Source organism: Myotis nattereri (assembly GCF_964212035.1).
Source record: "Myotis nattereri genome assembly, chromosome: 3".
Taxonomy (NCBI): Eukaryota; Metazoa; Chordata; class Mammalia; order Chiroptera; family Vespertilionidae; genus Myotis; species Myotis nattereri.
The window spans coordinates 1944851-1970757 of NC_138077.1; the positions used below are offsets into that span (position 1 = coordinate 1944851).

The 25907-nt window shown below is 38.2% G+C and overlaps 2 protein-coding genes across 13 annotated transcripts in view; one reads left to right on the plus strand and one right to left on the minus strand.

The window, feature by feature from the left end:
- The window catches only part of SON (SON DNA and RNA binding protein), a 34449-nt gene extending 15188 nt beyond the window's left edge, over nucleotides 1–19261 (plus strand). Inside the window, exons 4-12 of one of the 4 annotated variants that reach the window (XM_081087187.1) lie at nucleotides 192–352; nucleotides 2264–2410; nucleotides 2585–2773; nucleotides 9978–10088; nucleotides 11637–11753; nucleotides 15801–15948; nucleotides 17511–17582; nucleotides 17685–17800; nucleotides 18284–19261. In XM_081087187.1, the coding sequence (XP_080943313.1) occupies nucleotides 192–352; nucleotides 2264–2410; nucleotides 2585–2773; nucleotides 9978–10088; nucleotides 11637–11753; nucleotides 15801–15948; nucleotides 17511–17582; nucleotides 17685–17800; nucleotides 18284–18343 (1121 nt within the window). In that variant the 3' untranslated portion in view covers nucleotides 18344–19261. Of the gene's footprint in view, nucleotides 1–191; nucleotides 353–1762; nucleotides 2091–2263; nucleotides 2411–2584; nucleotides 2774–2876; nucleotides 3672–9977; nucleotides 10089–11636; nucleotides 11754–15800; nucleotides 15949–17510; nucleotides 17583–17684; nucleotides 17801–18283 lie in introns of those variants that run through there. The other 3 variants (XM_081087186.1, XM_081087188.1, XM_081087189.1) reach the window with 3 other exon arrangements.
- The window catches only part of DONSON (DNA replication fork stabilization factor DONSON), a gene marked incomplete at its 5' end in the record, with an annotated part of 28470 nt that continues 5109 nt past the window's right edge, over nucleotides 2547–25907 (minus strand). Inside the window, 9 exons of one of the 9 annotated variants that reach the window (XR_013995729.1) lie at nucleotides 2547–2705; nucleotides 3910–3964; nucleotides 14493–14587; nucleotides 15784–15828; nucleotides 20129–20274; nucleotides 20716–20928; nucleotides 24336–24534; nucleotides 25452–25556; nucleotides 25670–25751. Coding sequence is in view for 4 of the 9 variants with exons in the window: in XM_081087195.1 (XP_080943321.1) it covers nucleotides 20137–20274; nucleotides 20716–20928; nucleotides 24336–24534; nucleotides 25452–25556; nucleotides 25670–25751 (737 nt within the window). Of the gene's footprint in view, nucleotides 2706–3909; nucleotides 3965–9166; nucleotides 9200–13821; nucleotides 14588–15559; nucleotides 15829–19850; nucleotides 20275–20715; nucleotides 20929–24335; nucleotides 24535–25451; nucleotides 25557–25669; nucleotides 25752–25907 lie in introns of those variants that run through there. The other 8 variants (XR_013995727.1, XR_013995728.1, XR_013995726.1 and 5 more) reach the window with 8 other exon arrangements.

A 25907-nucleotide genomic window follows, 5' to 3' on the forward strand; every position in this document is an offset into this window, starting at 1 on the left:
GCCACATCGGCCAGGCTGGCCTTAATTTAAATAGGCATTCTCTTAAAAACTTTTGAGTCAAAGAGTGATTTGATTACCATTGTAAGATAGAACAGAAAGTTGATGTATTCAATTTTGTTAGCATATAAAACTTAAAATAATACAAAATACAACCTTTGGGAAAACTGCTTCTTATATTTTTCCTCTTACAGATAAGGCTCAATTACTTGAAATAGCCAAAGCTAATGCAGCTGCCATGTGTGCTAAGGCTGGTGTTCCTTTACCGCCAAACCTAAAGCCTGCACCTCCACCTACCATAGAAGAGAAAGTTGCTAAAAAGTCAGGAGGAGCTACTATAGAAGAACTAACGGAGGTAAGCTAGACAGAATTTGTTTTAATTCTTAAATGGATTATTCCAGTGATGTTGACTCTGGAGCGTGCCAAAACCCGAATTGTGGGCTGAACTGATAATGGCTGGCACCGAGTGGCCAAAACCCGAAATACAGGTGTGGCAGCGGCAGAAGCTCTGTTTAGCAGGCCATTATCCGGGATGGCTAAGCTCCGCTAGCTAAAAGTTACTTCCCATTACTTTTGCTTTCCAGTTTTAGAAGCCAAACTGACTGAGGAGTGGGACGGTTCGTTTGAATGGAGGAGGTGTTGAGTGAGCAACACGCAGAAGCTCGCCTACAGTTTCGTTTCCATTCACGACGTGTTCACTGATCGCCACGAGTGTACTGCATATACGCAAAGACACAGACAATCTTCAGAAATGATCTTTTGCCACCGGAGCTTGGAAATTAATGAGAATAGCTGGCCATTGCCTGAAAGGAACTTCTTTCGCATCATCATTTCGGGTTTTGGCTGTTTGGTACCAGCCATTGGTGATAATGGCCGGCCATTATCAGTTCTTCCTTGCGGTTCGGGTTTTGGCAGTAACATATATATATTTTAAACACACTTATTTTTGTTCTTAAGAATTTGATCTTTTCAAATGAGGCTTGTTTTTGGCTTTGTTTTATTAATATTATTTTGTTGGTTTTCGGGGAGGGGGGAGGATGCTGAAATATTGCTGCTAGGATCCAGAAATACCACACTGTTTCATATATTGAAACTTGCTATCGGCTAGCCTTATGCCAGCCTGCCACTGTCAATATATTCTGTTCCCCTTGGTTACAAGCGTAGTATACTCTGTTTTTGGCTAAATGAGCTTTTTATCCTATTGTAATATTTTCAATTGATAATGGATGTGGCATTCTGCTTGTAAAGAGACAAGTCTACCCAAATTTACTCTGACCTTTTTATAAAGCCAGGTAATGGAATCTGTTCCTTCGGACAGGAAGGAATTGACTTTGCTTTATGTGTCAGACCTCATCAATTACACCCCCTCTCCATCATGCCTTATTTTCCAATCTTGAGTTCTAGTCCTTTAGAAACTCAACCTACAAGACATTTATGGAGAGATGTTACTATCCAACCCAATTGCAATGTTTCACATCTTTTTATTTTACCATACCTTTGGGGATCATAAAGTTTCTTAATCTGTTTCATCATTTAGATTTACTACAGTATGAAGTACAACTTTTTTTTTAATTTAAGGACCTAGTAAAGGCTTTTATTGTTTGCTTATCAAACCCAAATTCCTTATCCAAAACTTATGAACACAGTGTTTCCCTATGTTTTTATCCTCATCATTAGCCCTCTTGTCCCTCCTAATAGGTTTCTTCTCACTATTTTTTTTAAACACCACCTGACTAGGATCACCTTCTTTTCCTTTTCCTGCCAGTCCTTGTTCTCAACTATGAAAATCTGGCTTAGAACTCTCCAAGGACTATCCTTTGATTATCAAATTCTGCCTGATCCTGTTCTCTCCTAAGCCTTTGTTCTCTCGGCGCTTATGTACTCAGTTTGTATTATATCAGTTTGCACTTGTTCCTTGTGTTGCTCTGTAAAAGCGCTCCTCAGCTATTTCCCGTGTATGTATTCTGTCTCTTAACCTAGATTGTAAGCTCCTTGGGAGCAGGGACCATGTCTTCTCCTTTTTTGTATACCCGGACAGTGCCCAGTACAGTGCTCTGCACATAGGTGCTCAATAAATGTTGTGACTGACTGACCAGCAGCGTGTGTTTAAATAATACGGATAAGCCACGTTTCCTACCTGTAGCCCATCATTCATCTCGTTTTAGTTTTGAAAGTTGATTTTATGTAGTTTTCATTCTTTTAAGAAATTACATTTTGTATTTTACCTAAAGTGTAAGGTTTATCTTGTTTGTTTTTACTTTTTAAGAAATGCAAACAGATTGCACAGAGTAAAGAAGATGATGATGTAATAGTGAATAAGCCTCATGTTTCGGATGAAGAGGAAGAAGAACCTCCTTTTTATCATCATCCCTTTAAACTCAGTGAACCCAAACCCATATTTTTCAACCTGAATGTGAGTATTAGTGTTTATGAATTGATTAAAACAGCACAACTTATGGAACTTTTAAATATTTAAATAAGACTCAAATGGAATTTAGCTTAATTTTTGAATTAAAAATACTGAGAAGTAAAGAACAAAGTCATTCTGAGACTGTTGGAAAGTAATTGAGAAACTTTATTTTTTTAGATTGCTGCAGCAAAGCCCACGCCTCCAAAAAGCCAGGTCACGTTAACAAAAGAGTTTCCTGTGTCATCCGGATCTCAGCACCGAAAAAAAGAAGCAGACAGTGTTTACGGAGAGTGGGTTCCTGTGGATAAAAATGGTGAAGAAAACAAAGATGATGATAATGTTTTCAGCAGCAATCTGCCCTCTGAGGTAAGTAAGAGGAATATTATGTATTTTTCTTTTTTTTTATACCTGAATCTGCCATTTTATTGTTATTTTATATCTGATTTGGATTCTGTTTCACTCTTCTTAGGGCCGGGGTAAACGGCAGGGCCGGGTTAAGCGACAGATGAAACAACCCGCAGCTTCTCATTTGACAGTAACTCGATGCAATTCACTTTGTGGAACCAAGCCACAAAGTGAAAAGCATCGAATTGCAGAGAACAGTGTTGTCACATCCCTCCCCAACATTGGGCCCTCCTTGCACTTGTGGGAAGGTAGCCCAAGGTACAACTATTTAGCATCCCGTTTTGCTTCAAGGCTTTATAGCTCTAGATTTTGGTGGTAGCAAATGTACTGGCTGGAGGGGTTGAGCGGACAGAGGCAGATCCTCAGGTTCAACACAAGAAGTGGATTGAAAAAGGTCATTGTAGGCTGATGTGAGCATTTTGAATACATAGCCTGTTGCCCTTAAATAATGGTTCCTTACTGTTCTCTGGGTGGTTTGTCAGATAGCCTTTAATTTTAATAATTTCCCTTCTCTGTGCTACCTTGGCCCTTTGGAATTCTTGTGTTTAACCTAATGCTCAGCCTTGGTGTACTCCATTTCCCTTCTCCTTTCTCTTTTTGCTACTAATGAAAGTTGGAGAAGTGGAATTCACACCTTGAAAATTTCACGAGGCTATAGTTGTATCTTGTCATGATGCAGTAATAACGCCAAGTGTCAAAACAACCCCATTAAAATGCCACCTGATTAAATGTGCTGCTAAATATAGTGCACATGAAAACAGCAAGACTGTATATATATGTAAATATATATATATGTATCTTTGTATGTATCTCTGTATCTGTACCTTTGCTGTATCTTTTAATAAACAGTTTACTTTTATTTAACTTGTTGTGCAAAATCACGCTTGGGGGATACGGGAGGGTGGAGAATTACTAGGGGGGGGGGGATGGGAGTTTTAAAAATACCATAGACTAGTCATCACCTCTTGCCCTTTGTTTCCAAAGCCCAGACATTGGTCCAAGGACTGGACTAGATGCTGATGCCCTTACAATGTGGGACTTCTTCCCCTCCCTTTTCTTGCAGTTCTGGGATATGCATGAGAGACCTGTGCTCTCACCTCAGGTTCTGTTTATCGCCCATACGGTCATCTTCCAGGAAACACCTCCAGTATTCTAGATCAATCAGAAAGTGAACAGAACCCAAATCAGAAACCTTTTTCCCCTGAGCTATGCACAGATGACATTTTCACTGTGTGTGCACGGGGGGTTTTGACCTGTAGCATTTTAAAGGAGAAAAGTTATATACATTGAAGCTGACTGGACATGAAAACTAGCCAGTACAACTTACAGCCACCAGTGATGATCAGAGTTACATAGGGTTCAAAAATCTAAGTTATGCCGTCACCAGTGAGGTTGGGGTTGCTGGTTTGGATAGTATTTTATTGAAACAACCTGAGTAGCTCAGTTGCTAATCCCCAAATCCAGCTACCAGCACATCTGAACAGGGAAAGGGGGAACTGACATTTGCAACTAACTTAAATTTTGTAGTAGTTGAATATAAATCATAAGAGGGCTAAACAGACTGACTTAGAAATTATGATTGATTCATATGCTTTTAGTAATTTCTTGCAGATTACGCATTTAACAGAGTTGGAAAAAACTTTGCAGGGTGATGATGTGAGAAATATTTCCTGATAGAATGAAGCCCCATAAATACTACAAAATTCCAAGGGGTTTTTCTGCGGAGATAGTGACTATAACTATTCAAGTGCTGAGGGAATGCTGATGACCATTTCTTTTTGACAGAGTTTATATATACATCTACTTACATATTTATATTAGAAGTTTGGTGCCCAGCCAGTTTGAGTCTTAACACTGATGGGGGGCAGGTGCCTTAGTCTTGGCATCTAAAATGGTTGTCAGAGTTTAACTGAAAGTTGAGAATACTTATTTCAAAGAAATTTTGGGGGGAAGGTGGGTATTCAGATTTTATAAAGTATAAAGAAGCCTTTTATTAAAACAGGAGGGAAAAAGCTTCTGTAAATAAAGCTACATAAATAGAGCCGATTTCTCCTTTGGGAGGATGTACACAACTTTTTGATATTAGAACTCTAAGCTAGTTTCTTAGAAGATTATTAGGCTCAAACAACATATAGGTAAACTTTAAGCAAAACAATCCCAAAGTTTTAGGAAAAGGGACAGGATCCTCCCACCTCCCAAACCCCCTCAGGTCTCTGTAGCAATAATATAAAACACCTAGAGGAAATGTTCATATAAAATGTTTAGTTCTAGTTATTTAGCTGTGTCTTAGAAATATACTGTTGTTAAGATTGATGTTCTATATACCAATGTTTGTGGAATGCTATTAGTCACATTTTATGAGAGCATTAGCGCTCTTGGTTCTCTGTCAGGGGTGTAAAGTCTTTTAAAGCCAATATTTTAACTGAATAGTATTTTTTCCTATTGCTCTTTTTCATTTCAATAAATGGATTTTGTGGTTCTTTAAATTGAGCATAAAACATTTAGGCAAAGGTCACAGATTTGATCTTAGTTTTGCTATAATCTTAATCCCTTCCATTGTCTTGCACTTGAGTGCTCTTTGACATAACTGAATGGACGTGGGTGGATCAGCAAATCCATTTCTTATGGATTGTCTACTCATCAGATTGTGTGTGCTCTACTGCCAACCAGCGTCATCGACAGTAAAGAATGACTACAGAATTTTGACCATATTTGTGTGAATCTGATTGATCAGCAATGAATAGAAAAAATGTTGGAAAACTAATATTTAAAAAATTGTCCTCGGGGGCATTAATTCTTAGTAATAAAGCTAGCAAAGACTTGTTGGGTAGAAGATTTAAATGTAAGCTTTGACAGAACTTCCTTGGGTTTGCTATCAAGCACAAATATTTTAGCGGCCCAGAGGTGCCCTCCCTGAAGGTCTAGTGATTTCTCACATGCGAAGGTATTTTTTGTCTTAGGGTGTGCTTGGTTTTTATTACTGAAGAATATTTCCATATCCCAGTGGAGCTAAAAATTTCAGTGTTTAGAAAATCTAGATTTGTCAAGTTTTTAGTTTAAGTTCTTGAGGCAAGATGAAGATTTCCTTTGGAAATTGAACACATAGTTCCTAGCGTACTAGAATATAAATATAGCCTTGTTATTCATTCTCTCCTTAGATGGGATTATCACTGAATTTCCTTAAGCCAATAGGTTATCTGTTTTCTGTTATAATTCATTTAGGTTAAATGTATAAGTTAAACCTAAGCATTGCACTAGATTATTTTATTTGATAAAAATATCCATAATTCACTTTTTGAAACTAATCAAACACATTTAACTGAAACATTCTAGATTTAATAGTGCGGCTTTTGTTTTTGTAGTTGTCATTTTCTTTTATAACTGAACTTTTGTATTTTTGCTAAATATTTTAAAATCACGTTTTATATATAGATCATGTTTTTTCTTACAGTTCCACTATAATTAAAATTTTTCTTTTATGCTGTCTTTGAGATGCCTGCAATTACTTGTGTAGAATATAATTTTCACTTTCTATCCTTTCATTGTCTTTTTAAGAAACACTTAGGATATTTGTTCTATCTATGTAAATAGTTAGATTAACAAAAGGGGGACATAAATTGACTTAAAAGGTTTTTTTTTTTTTGTTTAAGGGGTGGTGGTGGGAGGGAGGAGAGAGAGAAACATTGATGTGAGAGACACACATATTGATTAGTTGCCTCCCAAATTGCCTCGACCAGTGGCAGGAATCAGACCTACACCCAGGTATGTGCCCTTGACTGGAAATTGAACCTGAGACCTTTGTGCGCGGGCCTACACTAACCACTGAGTCTGGCCAGGGCAACTTAGAAAGATTTTTCAATGAGAAGATAAAGAACATACATTTATAACCTAAGGCCCTGAAATGCATCTTACATGGTGCTAATGATGTTACGTATTTTACTATTCCTAACGCCTTTTTTGAGGAGGGGTTCAGTGAGGAAGGAAACTTGGGTGGGGCTATAGCATGGCTAGATCAGTACAGCTGTGAGGCAGCTCTGCCTGCTCTGGTCTGCTCCACTCCCTCGTGTTCTGCACTGCCCCTGCACTCCAGACCACTCTAGCCAGGGGAGCACAGACTTCAGTGGAAAGGGCAAGTGTGCTCCCCTGGCACCTGGGGAGGTTACAGAAGGAGTGCTGATCTGTTGTGTCAATGAAGCAGGAAGGCAAAATGACCTGAATAGGTTTGTATTAATGCGAGAACTAGGATTGTTCAAAACACTATGTAGACTTCACATTTCAGAAGAAGTCCTCAGGAAAAGGAAATTAAATATTTCCCTCATTATAATGCCTGGATATTACAGAATTATAATTATGCTTTAGGTAATTACACTTTATACATTAGGTTGAAAGTCTATAGTGTATCTATTGAAACAGCTTGCTGATGACATCTTGATAAAGTATTCTATAGGATTAAAGTTTTTTCCTTTGTTTTTAGAAGGCCTTTTGGTATCATTTTGGTACCTTGCACACATTCTTGTTTCTGAGCAACATTAAAAGCTGGTGAGGGCTCTAAAGCTTCATTGTACAGTGTAGTTTACTGTATACTGTTTGTATATGTGTACTCCAATACAGAAGTCATTAGCCACTGGGAAGTCAAGTTGCTTCATTGCACTGGCCACATTTTAAGTGCTCATTAGCAGTCACTAGGAAATTCCATTGGACGTTGCTCATGTAAAGGGTAGGTGTAATTTTATACTGATACAAAATGTTTGGCCTAGCCCATGAATATCAATGCATTGGGGATTTTATAATTGGCTTTTCATGCATTATTATATATCTTGAGTTACCTTGAAAACTGGGAAACGTGCTTTTTGATACAAACTCTTAAGGTCCTTTAGGAGGTTAAGATAATCCTGATGTATTCTGAATATATTTCTTCACATGTAAAAAGATATGAAATTAATAGTCAAATTATTATTTAATAAAGCTTTGACATGATCTTACAGCTAACTTGCTAAGCCTGTTGAAGAATAAATGAAATTATATTACTTCAGGAAAAAACTGGTTGTAATTTTATCTTACGGAAATTTAAGCATCCAAGGTTGCTATGTTAAAGTTCTTTTCAGAATGTGATGTGAGTTTGACATGAAATATTTCTGAGATTGGAAAGAAGTTTCATCCTGGGAATAAGTGATGAAGCATTAGGTTACCTGTTTCCACAATAAAGTCTTAAAAAGAAAACAGTGTGAAGATAGAATGTCTTCAGGAGGATGAATTCATAGAGAGGTAGATTCACTTGCTTTCCAGTGGGGAAGGATTAATTTTATTCTAGAAAAGTTGGAGTTTTCAGAGCCATATTAATTATTTTTTTGTGTGTGTGGCTAATTTATAGTTGGAGATTGGGGGTCAGGGTTTGGGAATGGTTGGTAGGTAGATTTCCCCCCACTATCTCCTGTGTTTACGTTTTTAGAATGAAACCCTATTACCAATGTATACCTAGACAGCTATGAGATCCAAAGTAATTCTGACAAGGGTAATGAACAATATTAAGGTCTATTCTATGGGCCTTTTAAAATTATATCAATAATCCTTAGAGTTTTAGGAAACATCTGAGGTAGGCCAAAGGAATATAAATTCTGACCAGAAAGTCCCAGCAGTCAGAATTCTAATAGAAACGAAAAGTGAGAATATAAAGTTTCTTAGCTTGTTAGTCTGACTTCTTATAGGCCCCCAAAATAATTCTAATTAGTGTGGGTAATTTATTAAGTTGACTAAGAAATTAAGATATTCATTTATGAGATCTACAGTTTAGTAAATACAGAATGAATTCAGTTTAATTGTGCTTTCATTTTAAGATATGTATAAAAATCTATACGTTGTGCTACTTTGTAAGAAAGTCTTTAATTTTGTTAAAGAAATAATAGAGAGAACTAGAAATGATAGGGTGATTAAGGGGCTCTGAGGTTAGGAAAAGAAAGGTTAGTAATCCTTATGCATGAGGTAGAATTATTCTTAGTCATACACCCTTCTCTACTATATAGGTCTTATTTTGAAAGAAGTCTTATACACAATATACAATGAAATTACAGGTCGCCTTTACTTAGCTTTTTAAACAAATCCTTAGCTGTGAACTTGTTTTACTATCATACCCATGCAGTACTTACTAATTATTCTTTGTACATTAATACAGGGAAACCTTCCCATGACATACAGCATTTTCCAAAAATGAATTTTCTTGGGTGAAATAACTAGGAGATATTAATGGGTTGGTTATGTTGTGTCAGAAGAAGAAAAGTATTAATAACTGGTTAGTTGATACAGATCCACTTGCTCTCTTAATATTAGAATAAAAAACATCAGATACTCACTTGATGGCTTTTTCCTTCTGTGGTTGAGCCTTCCATAAACCTGACAAATTGGGAATTTGCCCTAAGAATTTTCCTGGACATTATGAAAAACTTTTGAAAGTTAAATCATTGTCACCTGCTTAGCATAAAGTTTTTACAAGTAGACTATGAACTTTGAAAAGGACTTAAGACTTTTCAAACATGTCTCAACTTTAAGTGTTTTAAATGTACCTTGCTTCCTCCCCTCCCCCTGAAATATTTAACTGGTCATGAATGTACATAAAGTGAAAAGAGGTCCATTTATTTACATGAGTATTTTGATAAAATTTAGTTCTTAAAACCAAACTGCAAAGCCGCCAGGTGAAGAGATCTGCACAGGAGTAGAGGAAAGGTGATTGACGCGATAGTGATTTTCTGCTTGGTTATTCAAGAACCTTGTTTATTGCTTCTGAAGGTTATGCCGATAAACAGTTTAAAATGAAAACTGCTAGTAATACAAAATCGTTCAAAAAATTCTCAGTTTACTGCAAAAGACTTTTATTAGTGAAGGTTGGAGATTTTTAAGTTTTTCAAGGAATTTTCTGATTGTAATTTGATACAGAACACAAGCAGTCAGTCAGATTTTGCTTCCTCTGACACTTTGTAACTTACCTGAAATACTCCTTGTCTGCTTCCCAAGGTTACTTTACCTTTTTCAGTCTTCTGCCTACTTTATAAAACTGTTAATAGGTATATAAGACTATGATTTTGTTTTTGATACATAGCAACTAAGTATATGAGCACTTTTCTGAACTTAGGGGTTCTATCGTAATTTGAGATAATTATGTTTTCTTTCTTAGCCTGTGGACATCTCTACAGCAATGAGTGAGCGGGCACTTGCTCAGAAAAGACTCAGTGAGAATGCATTTGACCTTGAAGCCATGAGCATGTTAAATCGAGCTCAGGAACGGGTATGTAGTAGTTTAATGTCTAAATAAGACTTTTACTAACTAGATTGTTGACAAAATCAGTAGCATGCTGTTGAAATGTAGGTTCTTAATCTTGAAAATCCAAGGGAAAGATCATTTATTTTTTAAATCTTCACTGGAGGAGTGAAGGTACTTTTCCATTGTTTGTAGGGCGAGTGGGAGGGGGAGGTAAGGGGGAAAAGGTAAGGGGGGGAAAGTAAGGGGAAGGAGAGAAAAGCAGACACATTGATTAGTTGTCTTTCACAGGAGCCCCAAGCGGGTGGGGTGGGAATTGACCTGCAGTCCAGTTCTGTGCCCTTGACCTGGAATTGGACCCGAGACCTGGTGCACAGGCTGATGCTCCAACCATTGAGCCACAGCCTACTTAGTTTATTTTAAACTAGAGGCCTGGTGCACGACATTCTGGGGGTGGTGGGGGGGCAGTCCCTCAGCCCTGCCTGTGGGGGATGCCCGCCTGCCTGCTTAGGCTTGCTCCCCATGAAGCTGGCAGGCGGACATCCCCCAAGGGTTCCTTAGCACTGCTGCTTCTGGCTGAGCGGTGCTCAACGTGGAAGCACACTGACCACTAGGGGGCAGCTCCTGTTTTGAGCGTCTGCCCCCTGGTGGTCATTGTGAATCATAGCGACTGGTCATTCTGCCGTTTGGTCTATTTGCATATTGGCCTTTTATTATATAGGATGACCATGGCCTAATTAGCTTATTTTAAATGTCAGTGATTTGGTTCCTGGTCCTTCCGTCAGTAAATACTTACTGTGTACTATATGACAGGAACTGTTTCTTCAGCAAATAAAATAGGAAAACTTTCCTGCCAAGTTTATAATTTAGTTTATAAAAATAGCGCATTGGCCATAATAGGTCTGTGAGATGAAAGTAGTATTATGAGTTCCTGCTTTCCAGTGACGCAAACTGAGCTAAAGAGTGGTTAACTGATGCCCAAGGTCTCAAAACTAGTAAGTGAAGAGGGTGGCATTCAACCCAGTCAGCCAGGGTCCAGAGTCACCTGATTTTAACAATGGACAGCTTTTCCTTCTACCTTTCTTTCTGTAAGTACTTGTCCATACAGATAGGAAATACATTGCTTGATAATCTTGTGTTATTAATGGGATTCACTGAATGTTATTAAACTGCTTCTAGGAAATGTTTAAAAAAGAATTTTTTTAGGAGACAGTGGGATGGAGGGGGAGAGATGCATGGATGGGTTGTCTCCCGCATGCACCCTGATTAGGGTGGGGATGGTGGGAGCAGGCCTGCAACTGAGGATGTGTCCTTGACCTGAAGAGAACCCAGGACCCTTCAGTCCGAGGGCCGACGCTCTACCCTCTGAGCAAACTGGCTAGAGCTGGGAAACAATTTTAAATATGTATAAAATCACTATATGGTCTTAAAAATTGAATATCTAAGCCAGTAATACAGCATTTTCAGGAATGAACTAAAACCATTTCTTTTAGTGAATTAAATTGTTAATTCCAGTGGCATTTTAACCAGCTGAGTAATTTTAACTAGGTAATTGAGTCATCTTCTTTTCTTCAGATTGATGCCTGGGCTCAGCTGAACTCTATTCCTGGCCAGTTCACAGGAAGTACGGGAGTACAGGTCCTGACACAAGAACAGTTGGCCAATACTGGTGCCCAAGCCTGGATTAAAAAGGTACACGACATAATGCACACACGAAAGTGTTCCAGTAGAAAGCTAAAATTTTTTAGGAAGTGTTTAATTAAAAATGCATTAAGAGGCCAATGACTCTAAAAAGAATCCATGAGTAAATTTGCTGTGTGTGTACTCCAGGATGGACACTGAGGATGGACCGGATTCATGAGACAATGGCCAATGTATAAATATGGCTCAAGAGCCATGGCTTTATATCCTGAGGTTATTTTTATTCTTGCTGCCACTGGTGGGGCGGGTGGTCTTTTTAAACTGTGTTTTGAATGCTCACAATGTGTCTCAGGTGCTGTTCTGAATATGCCACAGTTCCTGTTGGACTGCTAATCTAATGATTTCAAAGCGGTGGTTCTCAAATGCTTTCTCATCCTGGGATACTTTATTACAGGTTTATTTTTGGTGGATCACTGCCCCCAAGAGCCCTCTACCACCCTCATTGCCATTCCTGTTCCTCTGCCCTCTTTCCCTTCCTTAGTGCCTGCACCTCCTTAAGCTCCCGTAGTCCCCAGCCCCCTCCCCGCCCCCCCTGTGATCTTCAGGCCCAGGTCCCCGTGGTTGTCAGCTGTTGGTTACAGCAAGTGGTTGGGAGGCCCCAGGATTAGCACTGCATGTGGTGATTTTGCCGTGGGACTGGAAGGCTCGGGGAGGATGGCTGGAGCGTGGGGTGGGCGTTGCTGAAGGGTGAATGGGGTGGGGTGGGGATGGAGAAGACTATCTGTGGACCACCACATGGGCCCTGGTGGCCTTTGGTGGTCCACAGGCTCAATGTGAGTACCACTGATCTCAAGGAAAAAACAGGACATGAGACCTAAATTCAAGGGAGAGGACGGATGCCTCGTGCTGTGAAGATGGAGGTGCTCCTGGTTTGATTCCTGCAAGGAGACCTGTGAACCCCACCTACGGCTGCCTCATTGTTGGGGGAGTCTTAGGTGGTTACGGAGGGCTTTCTGGAGAAATGTGTGCTGGGGAAGGATGTGGCTTGCTTGGATGGGGGTGGTGGTGGTTTATTTCAGGAGTACGGGCAGCGTAGCGGCGCTGACACTGGGAGGCTGCGCGGTCTAATGGATAGGGAAGGTTTCTTTATCCTGCTGTACTCCTGACTCCTTTTGTGATCATGGGCAAGTAATTACGTGGAATTCAGTCTACAAGTGTCACAAGGAAGACAAGGCCTTATTCCTGCCCTCAGGGTGGTAATATGACAGGTGCCTGTGGAGAATCGCCATGAGTGCCAGTGAATGAGCTCATTTCTGAGAAAATGAGATTTGGGTTGTTTGGAACTTTTAATCTCATAACATTTCATTTTGATTGCATTATCTCTGATGATCCTCTTATTAACAAATTAATATAAAACATGCCTGCCATTGCGGGGGATAAGCACTCTTAATATGTGTATACTGAGTACACAGATTCATTTAAAAGTTACAGCTTATGTCGTTTACTAGGGTAACAACTTACGTCATTCCCAATATCAATATTGGGAAAAGATGACAATCTAAGATTTAATTAATTTTGGACTAATTATATTACATTTCAAATGTGAAGTGATTTGTGTAGTATTTGGAAAATGGCTTTCATTTCATTGGGAAGAATTACAAAAGTACGCCTATTTCTTTAACAGTTTAATTCTTTAAAACTACTCCATATTTCAGGAAGTGAGACTTGAAACTTACATGAATGTTTTAGGCACATAATAGTCATGTGCATTACTAGTTAGAAACTTTTGAATATGATTCCATTGTAAAATTTAGTCTAATATTTGTGTATAATGGAAGTGCTGATCTATAATGCTTCTAAACATACTTCTAAACATCGTGTTAATTTATAAAAAGTGAATCTTTTATAGATTCAATTGGTTCCCTGAATTTTTAAAAAATTTCCAGTTTTGTAGGCAGTTGACAGATTTTTAAATAAACATTATGTCAATTTAAATCATTTTGATAAATTATCATGCCTTAAAGCTGTGTTCATTGACCAAAATTTTAAATAACTGAAGAAAGCAATGCTTTCAGGAAAACTATTTGTATGTTACTTAAAGAATATTTGCTACTAACATCAAGAAAGGAATGTTTTATTTCATAAAAATGAGGTAGAACATGCGAAAAAGTTATTAGGCAACAGGAAAATTTAACACTTACCTACTGTAGACTGTCTGTTGTGTTTAGGAAATGTTTCCAAATGCTCATTGGGCTTTTCTTGCCTTGCTACAGCTCAGCGCCCTCTTTGTTAAAAGCCGCTCGGGATGCCTGCATTTCCCTTACACTTTTGTATTTTGTTGCAGTAAATGAGTATATTCTTAGATAAAGGAGAGTTTTATTTATTTTTAAGTAAACATTTAAGAGTTGTTATTAAAACAACCTTTATTTTTTGAGATGGTATCATTTGGACATGACCTGATGAATACTGTTTACTATTGTAGTCTCATTAATCAGCTTTTTTGTTAACTATATACACCCTGGGGTAAAGAAACATGAATATATCAGAGAATGGAAACAGAATTGAAAACCTGGGTGATTTGGGTATTTGTATGTACTCTGCACAGTTGCCCTTTTTTTTAGGAGTGTTTCCCGGAAAAGAGGGGCGGATGAACCTGAAAGTAAGTAAAAGCCATTCTAGGTGTGTAGCAACAAGGCAGTTGATATCCAAGCATCAGCTAACTTTTCTCTCAATACATCAACACTGCATGGCCTGCACCAAATAAGGAACTGAACCAGGGGTATGTTTTACCTCCACAGCCGCCTCCTTCCATCAGAGCACCTTGTTGGACTTAATGTCTGTCACACAATCATTGGCATGCTTCTCCCCAGCGTGTAATTAAAAAGCTGGGGGAAAAGAATACAGTTTAAATACTGTCAGAAAACAAGATTTAACAATTTTGGTATTAACTTGTCAATACAGGAATGTAATTAATGAATACTATTTCTAGATTTACCAAAAATTTTGACCCCCTTTATTGATAAGTTAATGACATCTATATATTTGCTGGAGAATGTAAATTTAAAATTTAATATCGAGAAATAAAAAATGATTTGGAAATATCACATAAAAAAAAAAAAAGACCAACAGTAAAATTTAGTAGTAGTTTGTTGTATGTACATGGACGCCTCAGAGGCATCCCGTATTTCTGAATGTGTGACAATAATTGACTTGGTCATGCTAATGTCTATACTTGTGCATCTTATGACATTAAGTGGTTTGCTGCTTTGATGGAAATTATGGTTCAGTGGGTTGGATACAAGAGAGATGACTGTTCACAGAATAACCTGTGAACTTTCACCCCTCTGTATGGAAACTTGTTTCAGGGCCAAATCCTTGTAGCTGTCTTCTTGCCCCGGTCAGTGCCAGCCCTACTATTCACAACACTGCTGCTACCGAGGCCTAGGTATGTAAACGTTTAAGGAGTTTTTTAAAAGTCTTTTAACATCAAGCTAGGTTTTAAAGGAATTCAAATTCAGTTTGGTATAATAACAGGTTATTTTATGTGATTGTCTTCCATTTCTTACTGTGTAAATTGATTATAGTTATTCTTTTGCTTCATAGGGTTTTTCTATGTAAATATTTATACTTACTCCATGGTAGAATGGGGAAATAAAATGGGTGATAACAGTATGCTTCTTCAGTGTCCGAACTATTTCTAAAATGACTTCTGGGCTTTATTTATTAACTAGGTGCACCTGGGACAATTAATGACTGTTTTAACATTGCCTTCTTTTTATTTTGCAAGCTAAGAAGAGATACCAGTGAACGTAAATAGTGGACGAAAACAGGAGTGTTCTAATTTTTTTTTTTTGGAGGGGGCTTGAGGGCCACTGTTTTAAAACTGCCATTTATATGCCTTACGTGACTTTCAAAATACTATTATGTTAATGTGGAAAAAGTTAGAACATACACACTACAGTATGTATAAGAAGCATTTAAATGTAGCAGCTATAACAGATCTAGAAGTAAAACCAGGTTTCTTTTTTAAAAAGTTACAGAGTTGACAGTCACATTCTAACTGTAAAATTGGGACATTTACCTTTTTTCTTTGGACAGGATCAGTTCTTAAGAGCAGCCCCAGTAACTGGCGGAATGGGAGCCGTTTTGATGAGAAAAATGGGTTGGAGAGAAGGAGAAGGATTAGGAAAAAACAAAGAAGGAAATAAGGAGCCTATCCTCGTTGATTTTAAGACTGACAGAAAAGGTAACAAGTGTTTTGGGGAAAGTATATTATACCCCCTTTCACATTCCAGATTTCATTGTCTACATTCTTTTGATGTCTGTGATCCTGATCTGCAGGCCCTTCTGCTTATACAGATGTTGGTGTTTTTTTCAGGGGGGGGGGGGGGGCGGCGCGGTGGAGGGGAGAGTTTAACTCATTTCCAACAACTTATATAATTATAGGAGGAAACACTAATTTTAGCTTTAAAAAGGCAACCTGTGTTAATGTTAGTTGCTAAAAATTATGGAACTTTGAATATATCTATGATTAAAATTTTAGATTTTATATTTATAAAGCAGCCATTTTGTTTTGACAGGGAATATATTCTTTATTTCTAGAATATATTTTCTTAGATATTTTATCCCACATATTCTTTTTATTTCCTATTAAAGTGCTGTTTAGTCTCCGCCTTATAAACCCTCTTTTCAGGCTCAGTAATTCAGTTCTTTGGGGTTGGGGAATAGATCAGCTGCCTACAATAGTGCTTTTTTTTCATAATGCCCTGAGTTTGGGGCACCTAAGTATAATCCATGGGAATGCCAACTCAGTGTGATGATTGAAGCTTATTTAAGTCTGATTTTTAAAACTCAAATGTATTTTCCTTATCTTTGTATTCAAAGAGATTTCATTGAAATTAATGCAATTACATTATTCTTTCTTAATGACCATGGAAACTGAATAGCTCCAACTAAATTTTTTTTTATTGTTTTGCATCAGATTTTCTACATTGCCATCCATGTAGAATACCGTGTTGCCATTTTATTTCCAACTGGTGGGAGTATATTGTAATAATGATACTCAAAAATAGCATGGAAATAACATGACAGTCATCCTGTGATGTAGCATTAATTCAAGCTTTAAAATTAGGAAAGGGCATTTTGCTAGTTATGTCACATTTTATTGCTTGTGCAAGCTGAATGGATGATCTGTCACAAAAAGGTGGTTTATTGGAAGAAAACATGTTGGATGCATTGTGTAATTCCAGGGAGCATTCTCTGGAATTGGAAACGTTGGTTTTGCATAGTTAACATAGCTAAGCTACTTGGGAAAGGGAGGTTATGCAGTTGTGTTTGTGTCTTTCGAGAACACCTCACATTCGATAAGTCAGAAAGGGCTTCGTTGTTGGGGGGGGGGGGGTGGAATGAACCCATTTATCAATGAGACAGCATTTCTCACTTTTTTACTTGTGTGTGACCTAAAATCCTCATCTTTTGAGGAACATATCTTTTACTGAGCATCATCTTTTAAAGAATGGGCAACCTTTAGAAATCAGTTGCAATAAATAGCCACTACTTTTTAAACTTACAAAGCAACAGGCCTGGAGTTGTTGATAATGATGGCACTTAATTATATGTATTCACATACTAAATGCTTGTTTTCTGAACATTTTATATAATTTCCAGTACCAAGGTGTATGAATATGTATATTTATATGCTGAAACACAGCAAAATAGAAGTCCAGATGGATCTAGAAACTAGGGTAAGGGGAATGTGTTGAGGATTTCCTTTGGAGTTTATTTCACTAACATTGATTTTTTTTTAAGGCCTTGTGGCTGTAGGAGAAAGAGCGCAGAAGAGGTCTGGGAACTTCTCTGCTGCCATGAAAGATCTGTCAGGTGAGGGACACGGGGATCTCTCACCCGTCCTTACTTTCAGTTCATAATTGGTGTCACAGATGGTGGAGATAATTAATAACTGGTTATTTTTTTTCTCTGCAGGCAAACATCCTGTGTCTGCCTTGATGGAAATCTGTAATAAGAGAAGGTGGCAACCACCTGAATTTCTCTTGATCCATGATAGTGGCCCTGATCATCGCAAGCATTTTCTCTTTAGGGTAAATATGAATTTCTGCATTAATTTTATACATTTATTAATTTGATGACAGTGTTAGCGGGTGAGGGATAAGTACATGATCATAGGATTGATATATTATTGGTGGGCTGGGACTGTGTATATGTATAGGTAGAGAGGAGGGGTTTTTAAACATACAAATATGCCTCTTAATATGACTTTTAAAAACCGTATTTTAAAAATACGTTGGAAGGGAAAGTTTTGGGCAAAATCTTGTGAACTGTTTGTTGCCATATTCTAGTAGGAAATGGGAAATTAGAACTATCAGGCTTTTTGAAATTTGGAGACCTGCTTTTAATTTGCTGTCTCTTTTCCCAAATGATTTGCTTCTTCTGGGTTGAGGTTAATTTGACTTACATAGTATGGGTTTTATGTTTTAAATTAGTTTTCTAGCATTTAGTGAAAAAATAAAGCTAATAGATATTAAAGTTTGATGCTGTTCTTATTGTATGTTTTTCTTGAATAGGTATTGAGAAATGGAAGCCCTTACCAGCCCAATTGTATGTTTTTCTTGAATAGGTATTGATAAATGGAAGCGCTTACCAGCCCAGCTTTGCCAGCCCTAATAAGAAGCATGCTAAAGCCACAGCAGCTACTGTGGTTCTTCAAGCAATGGGCCTTTTACCAAAGGACCTCATGGCTAATGCCACTTGCTTCAGGAGTGCCTCACGTAGATAGATTGAGGTTTTATATTAATCATTTCAGATAATTTTACTCTGCATCAAAATGTATTTCCTCTTTAATGTTGTAAATATTTGGCAATTTAAAACATTGTGTAAAAAGCAATCTGTACAAACATCTCCCGGCTTTGATTTTTGTACCATGGAAATTGTATTTAACCATACAGGGTTTTGGTATGTTTATATTGTTTACCTTAGTGATGTATTTGTTTAAGTGGCTAACATCCAAACGATTGTTTGAAGGCATCCGTAATCTTCAGTGTGGAATGTTGAATTACGCTTTTATACTGTATTTTGTACTCTGATGTAACTCCCCTTCCTTGTGGCTAGGCTGCTGTAACACTTGCCTGTAATCAGTGAAGGGCTGTGCACCTTGTACTAGTTCACAATGGTTCTGCTGGACAGACACTGGGGCCAGTGTTACTGAGGTAGCCAAGCACGACCTGCCCCACAGGCTGAGGCCACCATCTCCCCGTACAGGTCTGTAGGCTATAAAAGCAGTGGTGTGTTGTGTGGTGATCGGCACTGAGGCCTATGTTCCCGTCAAGGCCACTTGGGCCATGAGAGGGAGTGAAGATGAAGCCCGACTAGAACTCCGCTGCAGAGGCCGAGCACACGTAGGATGGCATTGAGTTGTGATCTAGTTTTACTTTGATGTGCATTTTGAATTTCAGCTACACCTAGATAGACGTAAAATGATAATTAAAATGCTGTAACCAACTTATCTAATAAAATTGGCACCCAGCCACTATTTTGTTGACTGAGAGAGTTTAAGTTTATGTTAATTTTTAGGGTCTAATAGAATATTTCATGTGTATTACAGTGGTATTCATATGCTGTCTCTATACTTTATTTTAAGAAGCTTAAGGCCCAAAATATAAACTTCTCTGGAATAAATGTGGTGGTTTATTTTCTGGAATATAAAGTGAACACATACTTCTTCACTAAATACTATTGTTTCTTTACCCAATGCTTATGATTTCTAAGCACTTTTATTTAAAAAAAATTTGAACTAGAGACACACACACACACACTACTACTTTGCCATGATGGATGAGTGTACTTTAAACTCTTAATACACTATTCTATATGGAATACAAAATACCCTTACCTGAATTAACATGCATATGCATTAAAAATGTGTGTATACATCTATCTATCTGAGAGAATTGTAAAGAAAGCAACTAAGAAGCATCAACAATCAACTCAGTAGATATTGTATAAATTTGGTTTCAACCTTTACAAGCTAGAACCTGCTCATAATCCTTGGTAAATGCTTAGTTTTGCCCAGATGTCATTAATTGATACTAATTTAGCCTCAATTTCCCATTTGAAAGGAAGCACTGACATTGATTCAATTTTCCATTCAGTTTATCATTAAGTTATAGGGATCTAGTTCTCATTCAAGTTAGCTGAGTTTTTCATATCTGAATATCTTATCAAAAAATAGTGAAACTGGAGAATGTTGATCTAAAATCTTAACACATGCATGTAATAAATATTAACAGTTAATGTTTATAAACATTTGAATATTCCCTTATCTTCCAAAATGAAATTTAAAGCCAAAGGTATAAAAATCTTGAATTTCCGTGCCAGAGGCTTTTTTCCTCAAAGGTTCCTTTTAGGCTTACTTTGGCGTTCAGGATCTCCAATTATAAAGGTAGTCACTCATTTCCACATTCCGTAAGGATGATTTCCCCAGTACTGGTGTTTGGCTAAGTTGGTCCAGAGTCTTAGGGTGCAACCCACAGTTAGCAAGCTCCTCACGAACAGTCTCCTGTGGGAATTGGTACCAGTCAGTGAAAGCACACCAGCCTTTTTGAACACTCAGTTTTTAATAGTTACCGTGGGAACTTGGACACCAATGCCTTCATACTATTCATTATCAACAGAGGTTGACTTAAAGAATTTTTGCATAGTTTTAATTATAACTTCTAAATACAACCTAAAAAACGTCAAAATTAAAGACCATTTGTTAAATCCTCATGCTAAGTTGCCATTTTTTTTGGTGGGGATAGTATTTAAGTCACTAAGTACAACAGCTTGAAATCATAAAACTTACCTCACAATAACAACTTACGTAGATACATCCCTTCCTCTTAGAAATTATCATTGAAAATTAGTAAATACAGTTAACTTGAAACAGTTTGGCTCATAAATAACTTCCTTCACCTACTCTGCGGAAACAAAGTCTGTTTACAGCCAGCTCCCCACTTACCTTTCCCAGCACTTTATCCACGGGTGGGCAGATGTTGAACACAGCGGTTGGCTCATGTGTATACAGTCCTGCAGAAAAGGACCCGCTCTGCGAGGACCCGAGTAGCCTGGTCATAGCATGTAGAGAATGAGGCATGACAGGACCTGTGATCTCCAAGCTGAACTGATCTTTGTATCCAGAAACAACCTGTGTCTTCACATTTACACTTCGTGCCTTACAAAAAATTGAAGGGGAAAAAATTATGGTCATCTCTCAAGCTTTTGTCCCTAGCTTAAAACATGTTCACTAACTTTTCATTAGGATTTTCCTCTAAGTTATGGAACAGAAGTAGTGACATGAAGAGTGTATAAGAATAAAAATGTTTAGTAAATTCTATCTCCAGTATCCTTTACTCCAAATTATGAGATTGTCAGTTTAAGTACATAACATTTTTTCATATGGTATTCACTCTGATTTAGTAATACACTTTCATTACAGAATATTGGTAAAACAAATAAATTGATTCGACAGCTACTAACATTCAGTATATATTTGTTTATATGTATAATTTTCAACAATATGGATATACAGACACCCCTTGCAGATATCGTGGGTTTGGTTCCAGACCACTGCAATACAGGGCGTACACATGAAAGCGGGTTGTACACTTTTTGCTGGTTCAGGGTCTTGCTTTCAATTTGTAAAAAACGCAACATCTGTGAAGTGCAATGAGGTCTACCTATTCAGTTAATCTTTTCATTATTCATGACCCAGTTTTTGAGATAATTCAATATTCCTGCCTCTTAGACAAGCGCCCTGGCCAGTGTGGCTCAGTTGGTGATTTAACTCCTGGTCAGGGCACATACCCTGGTTGTGACTTTGATGCCCAGTGGGGCCACGTGCAGAAGGCAATCAATTGATGTTTCTCTCTTAAAAAAAAAAGAAAAAAAAAATGAGACAACTTTTCTTTATGGCAAAAAAGATTAACACCAAAATTTCTGTTGCCAGTTTTATACTTGGTAAGAAATTTTTTTTTATATAATTCATATATTTTCATGTCACTCTTTGGTATAACTACATCAAATGATTTTTTACTGGGAGGGAAAAAAAAGCAAGATAAAAATGCAAATAAAACAAATGTCAAAAATTTATCCTATCAAAAAAGAAAAAGTACTTTTTAAGAAGCTAGGTTACTGACTTCCAGTCAAAATAGCAGAGTAGGTAGGTGAACACTGTCCAACCCCTCCCACGACCACATCAAAATTACAACTAAACTATAGAACCACCATCATTCAGAACCACCTGAAATCTAGCTGAACAAGTCCTACAACTAAGGACAGACGAAAGCAGCCACATGGAGACTGGCAGGACAACTGAAGCCGCGCGCCGGGCTGGCGGATAAAAGCCAGGATGGTGCCTCAGCTGCAGAGGTCCCCGCTGAGGACGAGGCCCCACTGGGCCAGGCCAGGGCTCTCATGCCAGTAGAGAAGTCCAAGGAACTTTAGGCTGTGAAACCCAGCAGATGTGGCTGAGACTAGCACTGCTGCAGTCCCAGGCGTTGCTCTTTAAGGGCCCGCACATTATTTCCTCGCTAAAAGGCTCACTTGTTCTGAGCTCCAGAGCTGGGGCAGAGGCAAAGGCACCAGAGACATAGAGCCCACACCAAGACACATCCTAATTAAAGCACCAAGGATTAAAGACAGACTCTTAAAAGCAGCAAGAGAAAAGCAGTTAGTTACCTACAAGGGAGTTCCCATAAGACGGTCAGCTGACTTATCAACAGAAACTTTGTGGCCAGAAGCAGCTGGTATGAAATAATCCAAGTGATGAAAAACAAGGACCTACCACCAAGACTACTTTACCCAGCAAAGCTTTCTTTCAGAATTGAAGAACAGATAAAGAGCTTCCCAGACAAGGAAAAGCTAAAGGAGTTCATTACTATAAAACCAGTATTACAAGAAATGTTAAAGAATTGCTTTAAGAGGAAGAAGAAAAAATATGAAAATAACAATAACTATACCTATCAATAATTATTTTAAATGTAAATAAATGGATTAAATGCTCCAATCTGAATGGATATTAAAACAAGACTCATACATATCCTACCTACAAGAGGGCCACTTAAGATATAAAGACACACAGACTGACTAAAGGGATGGAAAAAGATATTTCATTCAAAGAGAAATGAAAAAAAAAAAAAAAAAGCTGGGGTAGCAATACTTGTATCAGACAAAATAGACCTATTTTTTGGTGTGTGTCAAAGTATCTTTTTAAAAAAATATATATTTTATTGATTTTTTACAGAGAGGAAGAAAGAGGGATAGAGAGCTAGAAACATCAATGAGAGAAAAACATCGATCAGCTGCCTCCTGCACACCCCCTACTGGGGATGTGTCCACAACCAAGGTACATGCCCTTGACCAGAATTGAACCTGGGACCCTTCAGTCCGCAGGCCGACGCTCTATCCACTGAGCCAAACCGGTTATGGCCAAAATAGACTTTTAAAACAAAGGCTGTAACAAGATAGGATCCAGTGATTCCACTTCTATTGATCTAAGGAAACCAAAAACTGTAATTCAAAATGACATATGTATCCCTATGTTCTGCAACATTAATAGCCAAGATATGAAAGTAACCCAAGTGTCCATCAATAGACGAATGGTGAAAGATGTGATACATACATGCAAGGGAATTAGCCATAAAAAAAAGTGAAATATTGCCATTTACAACAACATGGGTGAACCTTGAGTGTATCCTATATAATAATCCTATATAATAAAAGGGTAATATGCAAATTGACCCTAACAGCAGAATGACTGGTCACTATGACACACACTAACCACCAGGGGGCAGACGCTCAATGCAGGAGTTGCCCCCTGGTAGTCAGTGCGCTCCCACAGGGGCAGCTCTGCTCAGCCACAAGCCAGGCTGACAACTGCCAGCACAGCAGTGGTGGCGGGAGCCTCTCCCGCCTCCTTAGCAGCACTAAGGATGTCCGATTGCAGCTTAGGCCTGCTCCCCCCTGGCAAGTGGGCATCCCCCGAGGGCTCCCGGGCTGCCAGAGGGATGTCTGACTGCCAGCTTAGGCCTGTTCCCACTGGGGAGCGGGCTTAAGCCAGCAGGTGGACATCCCCCAAGGGGTACCAGACTGTGAGAGGACACAGGCTAGACTGAGGGACCTCCCTGAGTGCACAAATTTTTGTGCACTGGGCCTCTAGTTATGCTAATAAAATAAGTGAGATAAAGAAAAATACCATCTGATTTAATTTATGTGAATTTGAAAAAACAAAAACAACACAGAAACAGAATAAACTGATGGCTGTAAGATGGGAGGGGGGAGACAGGTCAAAGAGGGGAAGGGATTAAGATGAACAATTTGCCACTTACAAAGTCACTGGGATGTAAAGTAGAGCACAGGGGATATGGTCAGTAAGACTATAATACTGTATGGTGTCAGATGATTACTAGACTTATTGTGGTGATCACTTCCTAAGTCATAGAAATGCCTAATCACTATATTGTACAACTGAAACTAATCTAATATTGTATATCAACCTTAACTGAAAAACAAAGTTATTTTTTTAAAAAAGAAGTTACGTTATGAAGATTAGCGTAGGATTACCCTCCAACCCCTTATTACCTTAAGCATTTGCATGGTGGCACCTCGGAAAGCTATCGGGGATAAGAGAGTTGGTGGAAGTCCTGCCTGTGGGCCTGAAGTAGCAATTAAGCTCTTACAGTTGATCAAAAAATTTAGCAACGTAAAGGTGTTTGCTCCCTTCACCAACACAACAGACTCAGGTCTGTGATCCATTTGTACTTCATGTTTCTCCTTACGCCTGAAGATGACAATCAAGGAAATTGCAAGTACAAATCCCATGCCAACGGGAAAAGCAGTTATCTTGATTCTGAATCACCTGGGACCCCTTTCCCAATCCCAAACTGGAAATGCTCTGTTATCATGTCTTCACTGCAGTTATAAGGCACCTGTTTAAATCAAAATGACTTGACTTTAACCTGCATTTGCTAGAAATTGACACCTAACAAAACTTTCTTCGCTAGTCAAAAATATATTCTGTTCCCCCCCACAAACTTCAACAAAATGGAATATTTGCTCTTTTTAAAATATAGCTTCTTTGCCCTGACCGGTTTGGCTCAGCGGATAGAGCGTTGGCCTGCGGACTCAAAGGTCCCCAGGTTCGATTCCGGTCAAGGGCATGTATCTTGGTTGTGGGCACATCCCCAGTGGGGAGTGTGCAGGGGGCAGCTGATGGATGTTTCTCTCTCATCAATGTTTCTGACTCTCTATCCCTCTCCCTTCCTCTCTGTAAAAAATCAATAAAATATATTAAAAAATATATATATAGCTTCTTAGTTTATTGGTACTTAGGGTTTTGTTATTTAGTGTCATGATGGTGAATTAATTTTAGTATGATCTTAAGATAACTTAAGATTATGGTCAGGCAGGCTAGTGTGGTTCAGTGGTTGAGCATCAACCCATGAACCAGGTCACCAGTTGGATTACTGGTCTGGGCACTTGCCCAGGTTGTGGGATCGATTTTCAGTGGGGGGAGTGCAGGAGGCAGCCGGTTGATGTTTCTCTCTCTCTCCCCCTTCACTTCTTCTCTCTCTAAAATCAATAAAAACATATTAAAACAAAACGTTACGGTCAAATAAAACTGCCAGTCAATATTCCATTGCTCACTAACTTAATTCAATGAAAATCAATTCTAGTTAACAGCAAATGAAAGGATACAGCTTGATAGAGAGTATGTCTGGCTTTTTAATTTTATCTTGCACACCCATCTCTTCCAGCCAGGAAAAACTTTCTTCTTCATCTTCATCACTGATTGCTTGCTCCCTAAAAAATTGCTATAGTTAGATTTCCCATTTCATAAAGCTGTTTCCTCTACAAAACTACTGCACCGAGTCGATAGCCACTGAATGACATCAAAGGTTATTTTAATCACATACTCCCCATGTCCCAAGCTTGTCCCAGATGGTTTCTTCTTCTCATGGCCACTTTCTTTTACTAAAGGCAGAGAAAATTCAATACCTACATGAGAAAAAAAAAATAACTGAGTTTTCTTTACTATACTAGTAATTTAAAAGAATACAGGTATGCCTTATTTTTAGAGAGTCCGAAATTTGAAAATGTGAGTCTTTATATTTGATTTATTTAGGCAGTAGCTTTCAAACTTTATTTTCTTTT